This window comes from Pyricularia pennisetigena, chromosome 2, assembly GCF_004337985.1.
Source record: "Pyricularia pennisetigena strain Br36 chromosome 2, whole genome shotgun sequence".
NCBI classification, from domain to species: domain Eukaryota; kingdom Fungi; phylum Ascomycota; class Sordariomycetes; order Magnaporthales; family Pyriculariaceae; genus Pyricularia; species Pyricularia pennisetigena.
In genome coordinates this window covers 740,860-751,105 of record NC_043741.1, presented here as the reverse complement: position 1 = coordinate 751,105, position 10,246 = coordinate 740,860, and the positions used below count along the sequence as shown (strand labels likewise).

At 50.2% G+C, this 10,246-nt stretch overlaps 4 protein-coding genes across 4 annotated transcripts in view; 1 reads left to right on the top strand and 3 right to left on the bottom strand.

Annotated features, from left to right (window-relative positions):
- PpBr36_00174 (uncharacterized protein) overlaps positions 1–230 on the bottom strand; it is a gene marked incomplete at both ends in the record, with an annotated part of 701 nt that extends 471 nt beyond the window's left edge. Inside the window, one exon of the mRNA XM_029887367.1 lies at positions 3–230. Within this exon, the coding sequence (XP_029751118.1) occupies positions 3–230 (228 nt within the window). The remainder of the gene's footprint in view (positions 1–2) is intronic.
- Positions 231–2,644: 2,414 nt separating this feature from the next.
- Positions 2,645–3,367, bottom strand: PpBr36_00173 (uncharacterized protein; the record flags this gene model as incomplete). Its single annotated transcript, XM_029887366.1, has 2 exons — positions 2,645–3,002; positions 3,114–3,367. The coding sequence occupies 2 exons, from the start codon at positions 3,365–3,367 to the stop codon at positions 2,645–2,647; spliced, it is 612 nt and encodes a 203-aa protein (XP_029751121.1).
- A 1,428-nt stretch (positions 3,368–4,795) lies between these two features.
- PpBr36_00172 (uncharacterized protein) lies at positions 4,796–5,587 on the bottom strand (the record flags this gene model as incomplete). The annotated part of the gene is made up of 2 exons (XM_029887365.1): positions 4,796–5,038; positions 5,555–5,587. 2 exons carry the CDS (start codon positions 5,585–5,587, stop codon positions 4,796–4,798), a joined length of 276 nt encoding a protein of 91 aa, XP_029751120.1.
- A 1,147-nt stretch (positions 5,588–6,734) lies between these two features.
- On the top strand, positions 6,735–6,988 carry PpBr36_00171 (uncharacterized protein; the record flags this gene model as incomplete). The annotated part of the gene is made up of 2 exons (XM_029887364.1): positions 6,735–6,851; positions 6,911–6,988. 2 exons carry the CDS (start codon positions 6,735–6,737, stop codon positions 6,986–6,988), a joined length of 195 nt encoding a protein of 64 aa, XP_029751123.1.
- Between the last annotated feature and the right edge of the window lie 3,258 nt (positions 6,989–10,246).

Here is a 10,246-nt window from a genome sequence, read left to right as displayed (position 1 = left end):
AAAAAAAAAAAAACCTTGCAGGAGTGAAGATACTGGACGCCTTCGACCAGAGCAGATGCCATAGCTAGGCAGTGCTCGGTAGATGGTCGTATATTTGCTTCAATATAGCCCCGCAGGTCACATTCCGCGCGTTCGATATGAAGCGCAATAGCGTCGCCCGTTCTGTTTTTTTTCAAGACCGAAACATTGTGTAATGTGTGGATGGTTACCGAGGGTTTGATAGATGGCATATTCACGGGAAAGGTCCGCACTGGTATTTTCTGCTGTTGTAAGCTTTCCGTATTGTCCGCCGTCGATCCATATCGAGTCTGATTTCTATACGGTGGTTGGTTCTGTTTTATAAAAATAGACGATTGAATGGCAGGTGTGTGTGATGGTTTCGACGCGACTGCGGACTAGTTGCGCCGTCTTTGACAGTGGCATTTCGTGCGGCACTTTCCAGTCGTCAGGCACGGCTGGCGTCGTATGGAGTAGCAGCCGGTCAAGCGGCTCAAAGCCTAAATATCGAACGGGGCGCGTACTGATGGAGCACGACGCACCCGTGCTTTTCGATCGTCTCTAAAAAAAAAACGTTGAGCCTCGAACGGGCTGATAATTACCATATGGCTGACCATGCGGTTTCCCATCGCCAGTGCTTGTCACGACCCACTGCGGCACCCTCAAAAATTGATCAATTTTATTTGTCTCCCACCCGGATATCTCAATCGTGCGGGCAAAGTCTTTGGTAACGAGGAGAGTTTGAGCAAAGTCGGCAAGGTCATCCAGATGCGCTGCGGCAGTGGTATAAGCAAGTGTCGAAAAGGCGGGCAGAAAGGCATTGGCGTCCAGGATTATGCCAGTACGGACAACCTGTACAACTTGCGGATCCAGCACATGTTTGGCTGGTTTTGCGGGGTTTGGGTTCTCGATCTGGTGCTCTCGCGAGGAACGAATTGGGATGGCATTCCGGCAATCTACTGGGTTATATTATGTCAATCCGCACTTTACAGAATAACTGTGGGATCCTACAAGTAGGGTAACTAGTAAAAGTGGATTGGGGCGGGGCTCACCAAAGCTGCACTTTCAGCCGGAAAAAAGGATTTGGGCCAAACGCTATTCCTAATTGGGCCTCCTGATTCCCGCGGGAAAGCTCTATCCAACACAAGATGGTGATGGAGGTAGACAGATTTTTGACAAGCTTACGGCTCGGAGATTGCAAGGGTACATCTCACAAATTGGCAGCAGGCGTTTACAGGGCTGTATCGTGAGAGAATCCCTTTTGCCCATTTTATTAATAAATGGTGCCAGTCGGAATGGAAACCGTTATATGTTGTCATATTTTCGCCAATGGGAACAAGCCCCCCTATTGGCATTAACCGATATTCGGCATATGTGATAGGCTGGATAGATGGGCGATTAACCCCTGGCCCATTCGACCTTTGCTACGAAGAACTGGTCAGCGGCCGCGGAGGGTAAGGTAGAGTCGAAACATGATTCGAGCAAGACCTGCCTGGCACAAGCTTAGTGACCAAATATTAAGTCGAATGCGGAGCTAATAACGTCACATTTCGATATGGATAGGAAATGTAAAAGGTACCTTTTATCGATAAAGACAAAAATTGGGGTTGACTTAGAGTAAGGGTTTGGGCTATAAGGGTGATCCCATGCGCCCTAATGCGTACTCGCGAAAGGTGGCGGCGGAAGGGATGTGGAGGGGATGTCTAGCGCCTAGCAGTGGGGATATGTTGTTATTAAACGCTGGACAAATGCTTAACAGGAGTTGTTTAGGGAATGCTGGGGGCTGCAACCGGTTTTTGGTGGCTGCGATAAATTTTAAAACTTTGCATTCATGGTAAGCTGTGGATGGATAAAACCCATTTGGCGAGTGGGCACTGTAAAAAGCAGGGACCTGAAGCTAGCAACGGAAGTAACCGGAACCGACAAGATGGCCGATTGGGATATTTTTCAATCAGAAAGAATTGAATTACTGAAACACCCCGGGCTCGTATTACGGGCCTGCAGGCTCTCATCCGTCCATGCGATTCCCTTGTGGTATTAAGCATATGTAAACGCGCCCGGCTATCCCTGGCCGTTGTTGCGCTGTGCCTCCCTGCCGAACAGATCGATACGTCGGTCATACAGTTACGAGAACACCCAACGATCACATCGCAAGCTCGTCGCCTTCTGCCATTAACTTCGTCGCCACCCTTTAGGCTTAGTGAATCGACCAGCCAAGCCACCCAATCCTTCTAATTCATTTACGTGAAATAAGACGCGCGCTTTCGATCAATGACCAAACCCGTGATATCAGCGATTACGCCACGTAGGTGGCTCATCCCTGAAGCTTTCTGGCAACAATTCCAAATGAGGCCACCAATTTCTAACTAGCAAGACGATTCAGGTATGGACCATGGCGAAAGCCGTGCCGATACGATCGTTGGCTGGACCATCAACCGTAACTAGAGCGCCGTCGAACTCGAAATTCAAGACACGGACGGAAATAAACGGTTTGTGCCTGAGGAAGAGATTCAACGCCAGGATGAGGACAAGCTGATTGAATACTGGGAATCTTTCGGGCAAGCTCGGGATAGAACTGTCAAATGCAATACATACCGCATTTTAGAAATACTCAGCCATAAGCCAGGCAAGCCCGGAAACAACTCCATCAGTTCTTAGAATACTGAGGCGGCTGTACATCCGGCTGCGACGCCGGTTGGATATGGTCTTGCCCATATGGTGCGGGTTGCTGCGCCGGAGCGGCCTGCTGCTGCTGGGTGGCCGGGGCAACACCGGCTCCCTTGGAGTTCTCGCTCCCGTAGACGGCCTGGGGCCCCATGTTGTATTGGCCGTTGGCGCCCTGGTGCGGCTGAGGCTGGATGACCTGGACCCCTCCGCTATAGGGTATGTGGGCGACGCGCTGGTTGCAGTTTGTGCAAAAATGCGTCACGTCCTGACACATGCCAGCCAGGCAGGGGACGCAGGCGGCGCAGATACAGATGCAGCCGATGAGGACACCGAGGAGACTATTTTTAGAGAAAAGAGTCGTCGTGTCAGTTTATGCGCAGAATAACAAAGAATGGGTTTCCTTGGTTGGGTTGCTGAATCATTCATCTAGTCTAGAAAAACACACGTACTATGTCATGCTGGAGTGCTCCTCGTTGACGCGCGTCATCACCCGCTGCTGGCAGAACGGGCAGTCGACCACGGCCGGTGCTGGGCCTAGTGACTGGAGGGGCGTGGCGCCGACGTGCTGGTGGTGGTGCTGTGCTGCAGGGCCATATTGTTGTTGTTGCTGCCCCTGTTGAACCTGCTCGGCTTTCGTCTGGTATGCGGCTTGGGGTTGAGCCGGAGCCTGGTGAATATGGTCCTGCTGAGGCTGGGCAGACATTATAGCGATTCGGGCTTGCTTGCTTTGTCGTCTCGTTTAGGCAAAAGGCTTTTGTCGAATACGTTTTGGGAGGGCTCAAGGTTGGCACTTTTTTTTAGGGGAAACAGTCAAGAAATTAAAGGAATTTATTCGTCTGGTGCTGCGGCTGAGGGATAAGGAGTCGAACTGGGTTTGGAATGAAGAACAGGTAACCAAGATAAAAATGACAATGCGAGCTGCACAACCTCAGCCTTACCTGCTACCGAACGTGGCGTCAACCGACTGGCACTTTTTTCAATTTCGAAGGCACTGAGGGTCACGTCTAGGGTGGCATGTCGCGGCACAGTCTCTTTTTTGGTCTCCACAATTACCCTTGCCCCTGCACCTTGAAAGTAGACGCCCAATGCTTGGAACGACTGTAGTCTAGTAAATGAGGACAATGATGGCGAGAGGAGCCAGCCCGACAAGCCGATCTTGCCTCACGTCAGACCGTGCTGAACGTGCTCTGTTTGGCTAGAGTTAGTTTCGGGAAAATCCACTGAACAAACACGAAGGGGGCGATGTCAGCTGAGATCATGGATTGGATGTGAGAGGGCTTGGCCAAAACGGGCTGTAAGGCGGTTTTTTTATTTTTTTATAATTTTTTTTTTTTTTTTTTAGGCAACGGGATACCCCATGGTTGGTTGGTTGTACCTAATTGTACATACAGCGCGCGCTGCGGGTGCATGCAGATGCGTATAGATAGGTGGGCAAAAGGTGGGTTTGGGGTCTCGTTCTGGTCTAATTGCCACGGCCTTGGCTACCCAGAAGCGAGATCATCCATCCTTGTGGGGAAGTTTTGACAGTGCCGTGTGGCGGTAGATTTCTATAAACGGAAAGAGGGTGAGGGGAAATGAAGGGACGGAGAGGGCAAAGCGTGTGTGGCTGAGCTCGAACATTGAGGCAAGTACGGCCAAAGCTATGCACAGCTGTTGTGGGGCTATCGGCCACGGACCACCCTGCCTGCCAGATAAAATCAGAATTTTCACTCCCTCCTCGGACGATAGATCTAGATTAACGGACATGCACAATTTTACGGATTGATCTGGCCCTCTTTTCACAGCCCTGGGTCTAAAAGACAGTGGCCCAATCAGAATGACTTTTTCACCTCGTCTGATGTCAACTTTCCAACCAGTGCTCTTAGGACGACTCGTTTTTGGTTGAACTCTGGCCACAGTTTGTGATGCGGTCCGTTATCTCTGATGTGTCAACTTATCTAATACCTGCGTATGTATCTTCAGATGACTAGGTTGGTCGTAAGGCCTAATTACTTCCCCCATCGTCACACCACTCAAATAGTGCAGGCACTGCAATGGCCCTATAACACTCAGCAGCATTTCCTCGTGCCAAACTGTCCAGAAGCCCGCTCCGATGGCCGACGAGGGACCCGGTCACCGCCACATCCTTTGACTATTCGCACGCGGCCGTTGTATCGAACAGGTCGCGCATCCGCTCCATGTCCCCGCTCGGCACGCTCTTCCTCAGCTCCTGCGATTGCAGCGACACCCCAAAGCTCAGCTCCAGGAGCGTGATTCCTAGCCGCGAGAGTGGTGCATTTGCGCCGACAGGTTGCAATGACTTGCCGCTCTCGGTGTGATTTCGTTTTACTTTGGTCCTTTTAGAGAGGGCTCTCCTGATATGTGGCTCGTCCAGCTTGCGGCCAGGGATCAAATCGAGTCTTTGTCACAGGCGTGGAACTCCGTCAACCACCTCCACAAAGCACGAGGCCAGGACCAGGGCAGTCTTGCAGCGCACTGTGAAGTTAAGAGTTTTCGAGGTTGGCATCTGGCCGAGGCTCACCCAGTCAGGACACGTTGGTAAGTCATCTGCTATGTTAAAAACGTAGTGTAGTCGTTAGTCGTTCGGCAGGCCCAGGTATCCCTTGCAAACTGAGCTTCCTGAAGGGGGCCTTATCAATGTGCAGAACACTTTGATCGGCCCGAGAGGGAGAGTGGTTAGTTTGCCACTGTTTTGAACAGTGAGTGTGACGGTTTGCGAGGAAGTCAGAATACTTCTTGTCTTTCGTGACCTGAAGAAAGTGAAAGTTTACTGTGAGAATTGAACCATTCGCGGTGTGGTCGGTCCGGAGCGTCCCGTCGGAGACTTGGGCCGCAGAGCTGCGCTGATTACGGTGCCTTGAGGCTATGCCTTGGCCCAGGGTACACTCACACAGCCCTGCTCAACTTCGCTTCCATCAGTCATCTGGGCTCTGCAAACTCTCTTCCCAGTGGATTCGCGATGTCTGTCTTGAAAAGGACTCGAAACTCAGATTTGGTTTCGTCAGCCTTTCTGTGCTTCAACATCAACCAGGCAGCATGCTGAGATTGGAATTGACAGTGGCAGTCCTCCCGAAGTTGCAGATGGCCGTATCGACGAAGCAGGAGCTGCTGCAGGTGCTTCCTGATGCTTATATATTCCTTGCGGATACTGACAAATGTATTGACCTTCATGGCCGCGCTCTTGTACCCGTGAAGGGCCTACAGGACGGGTCAAATGGCGCCGAGGACTGCGTAAGCCACCTCGAATCCTGACGTGATGTTCTTGTGTCGCGTCAGTAGGGGTTCCGTTGTCTGTCTTCACAGTTTTGGCTATGGAAAGGGGGGTTTTCGAGGCATATGTAGGCCTGCAAATCTATGAAATGAACCATATCTCGAACTAAGGCTGAGGATGTGATGCGCGGGGGTGGTACGGGGTTTGTCTTGATCAGTTGTGTGTAGCGGGGAGGTGTTCAAGTTGGTTCACATTACATTCTCCTTCCCTGTCAGATTTCGACCAGTGGGTTATTCTGATTGTCAATATATCTGAAAGACACTCTGCCATGAGCTCATACTAGGTTCATCTGAATGTTGTAGCGCGCTACTGGTGACAAGACTGGCCAATACGCATATCGTCAACAGCCAAGACACTATCTCCCACCGAGGCCGCCAGGTTCAGCAGAGGTTCATTGATAACATCAAACGTTCAAAACTATCGTGTCCAGCCTTCAAGCACAAAATAAGAGGGAAATCTTGATATCTGGACGAATAATCTTGGCGCCTCGCGAGCTCCGGAAAACAAGCTTTTCTCTCGACAAACATCTTGCCATTGGCCCTGATATCACGGGCCAAAAATCCTATAGACTTGGACGAGCTCTTAAGAATACATGATGAGTTCGAGTACAGCGCAGTTGCATGAAAGAGTGCACCCGTGGCCGCTTGAAGCAGGTGTGCTTGTCGTGCCCGGTGCCACCATCGGGTGAGGAACACTCCCAGCGTTACTAAATAATGCATGCAAAACTAAGAAAAAAAAAAAAAAACTCGTGACGATACGTGTCGCCGCTGATGTCAGAACGCCAAATGTTGCGCCAGAAATGCTGTCATCGCCGCAGGATCCGGTACTCAGTAACGTACCTGGTCAAGGTGCGTCTGCGGTAATTTCTCAACGGGCCATGGGTCCGTATGCTACTTCTTCGGCCGAAAACCCGCAGGTATGAACTTGGCCAGCCACGCCCTGCATACCATCTTGCATCAGCTTCCTTCTCGGCAGCGACGTCTTGTGGATAGCGCAACAGACGAGGTCAACAAGCTGGGCCCAGGCCCGCTCGGTATCAGCAGTATGATCTAGAATGCCTTGCAAACAACCCTCCCAGGAATTGTACGACGCTTACTCGCTGCTATAGCCCCGCTTGATCCAGGGCACCAGGTCCGGCCTGCAATCCCCGTTGACCTGATCATGATTGCCCACAAAGACCCTAGACGGCCGAGGAAGCCAGCGCTGATGTTGTGGAGACAAGTGGGTGGCCTTTTAGTTGTTACAAAGCGGCCCCGATGACGCCCCTTGCTTTGCAAGCTCAACAACACAGAACCACAGGCCCATGCGACAGCTGCAGAGTGCTGTATACTATGTTTCATTCTTTGGCCGTTCTCAGATGGGACCGAGGACCAAGAACCTACTGATACGGATAGCAACAAGGACGCATCCAGCTTCATGGTCTATTTGGGTGTCTACCTCACGCATAGTTTCTGCTTGAGCCAGCATTATTAGAAAGTCCGTGGAAGTGCATATCTGAAGCTGATGGACACCAGCCCGTTCCTGCGCCCACTGTACTTGTGATAATTGTGTACTTGTGTCAAGGGTGGACAGCTCGTCAGTCAGTATGTTGGCTCTACAAGCCCGAGCCTCCTATATCTACGTGTACCACAACGTTGAATAAGAGCGGTATCTCAGCCTTGACCGAAAAACAGCATGGCTGCCTTGCAGAAGAGGGTGGGGAAGGAAGGGGCTGGACTTGCTGGACCATCCCCGAGTACGTACAGTGAAAGACAGACTGTGAATCAGAGGTGAATCCATAGCGTGGTGCCGGTGATGCTACCTAACCCGGCGGGCAGGGATAGATGCAGGGTAAGTGGCATTCTATGCTTAATTGATGCGAAACGAAATGATTTGATGTTGAATTTTTACATAATTGCATTTAGCCGCAGTGTGGGGGTCCGAGTTGACCAGTAAAACCAAACGGAAACCCATCATCTGCGCGAGACGGCGGTCTATTTGAGCTGGTAGGTGGTCGCATTGTCTCAGTTTGCGCTCTGCCGCGGAGATTGCCTATAAAGGGATTAGGACCCAGCAGGCATCAAATGACTATAACAGCCCATTGTTATAGAAATTACGTACCTCGTAGTGGAATGTATTGCTACGCAACCTGATGGAGGCGGTCGAAACCAACAGACGCCTCGATGTCCCAGTTGTGTAAGTATGTGTCGAGTATGCTAGAGTGCTTTGTTAGTCAAAAGCAACAGTTTGTTTTTTGCTTCTCTTTTTTTTTGTGTGTTCTAATTCGTCACTAGCTTTGAGCAAAACTGTTTTTAGACCCTTTGCTACACCGAGGCAAGCCACCCGCACACTAAACCCTGGATGGCACAAGCATGGGGTAAAAAGCTCGACGACGGAGGTGGCTGGCTGGAGCCATGCGTCCCGTCTTTTCCCGTCCGTCTATATTTCCTTGAGGTACACACTGGCAGACCATTGCAAGACTGTTGGAAACCAAGAAAGAGGTCGCCGCTTGAAGCGTTGGGTATTTATTCAATTTGGATTGAATGAGTCTATTTAATTCAAAATCAAATTGACGGTCATTTTTGCCATCGCGTTTCCTCTTCTGTTTCGTTGATCTCCTTCTTTGATCTCTGTCTCTCTGATTTCTCTGGAACCCTTGTTCCATTAGTGTTCTTCCTTCCTTTTTCTCAAAAGACAGGCATGAGTCTATCATGTGCTCAATATGTGAGAATCAGCTGCTCCGAAATCACCCGGTCTGCCGTGCAGAGTCCCCAAATGTTATGCTGCCTGATCACTCCCAGGTACCTGGAATGCTTCTTTTCGAAAATAAGGTACCTTAGGTAATTACCCGACCTAACGGATTGATGTAGTTGTATAGTGAAATCTTAAATCTTGGCTCGAGCTAGATCTAACTCGACCTTGCATGCCTTGCCAACCTTGATTTTCATTAGGGCGAAATACATTGCGGGTACTGAATAAGGGAAAAGTTCGGCCCAACTCAACCGACAAAGTGACCCCCACCGTCTTGGCAAGGGACAGCAGTATTAGCGCAACCTGGTGGATCAAAATCCTTACCGCTGTACAGGCCCAAGGCTTCCAAGGACTGGGCTCCTACTCGCTCGAAGCATCCGTCCTTGTTTAAATGTCCCCGCATCATCATCATTTGTTCTTGACTAACCTGATCACATGAAAATGCCTAGTGCAGACTGTAGGAAAAGTTGTCGGAAATGAAACCACACGTTTGTATTCCCATTCTTGATATCAAGTCGAAATTGGATGAACTACTCTGTTGATATCACCAAACATTGCATTGTTTTCAGCCAAACACCGAGCGGAACAACCCGCTAGTATAAATCAGGTAAAAAGACACCAAAAAAAAAAAAAAACCCCTTTAAGGCTCCATCTGAATCGGACCGGTCTGGTCCCCTTGTTTCCTCCCCCTCTAATTACTACCTACTTACTTACAGACCACCACACGCTACTACCAAGACCTCCACCAGCCCCGGAGTGAACAGAGGCCAGACAATCGCCTTAGCAGCCGGCGCAAAAAATCCTCAACGACTCGACCCGCTTACTCGTTGTATTAGCCCAGTCAACGGGGAAACACATTTTTTTTCTTAATTAATGTTTTGTTTGTTCGTGTTTCTGAGAAAATCGGAGTTTTGTTGGGTCAGGTTACATGCTCCAGCAGGAAAGCTGGTAAACGAGCTTTGACGAGGCAGGCGGATGCCAGTCTCTACGCGGGCGACGAGCATCGGTGATCCATTACTGTCACCCCGCCCCACCGACCGTTTTACTGGGGTCTCCAGGCCTTCTTTTTTCTGCCAGAACTGAACTGATAACGGAGGAAACTCCGGTTCAAGCGACAAACTTGGATCTAGTCTAGCCGAAAGTCTGGAAGATCACAAGAAGTTTGCAAGGAAGGAATAAAAAAAAAAAAAAAAAAAAAAAAAAACCAGCCCTCTAAAATGTTGAGGCATGGTTAACCCATCGCATGCATTTGACGTCCTATACGACCGGCAGGACAAACAAAATCAATTGCGCGCAATCGGCACAGGAAAAATTCCCTAGAGGCATACTGCGACCCGAAAGCCGGGGCTTCATTTTGCCAAAGCAAAGCAGCAACCAACCGACCACCCCTCCAAACCCCCGATTCGAAGCGAGGTTCGGGTCGGTGTGCGAATGCGCCTGCTACGCCAGCCCGACCTGGAAGTAGCGAAAAACGCCGACTAAGAAAAACAAAACATAAACCCAGAAGCGCCCGGCGCTCCGCCTACGCAGACGCATGAGTTTGCTACACGCAAAAGCAAAGTCGAAACACCACCAAAGGCC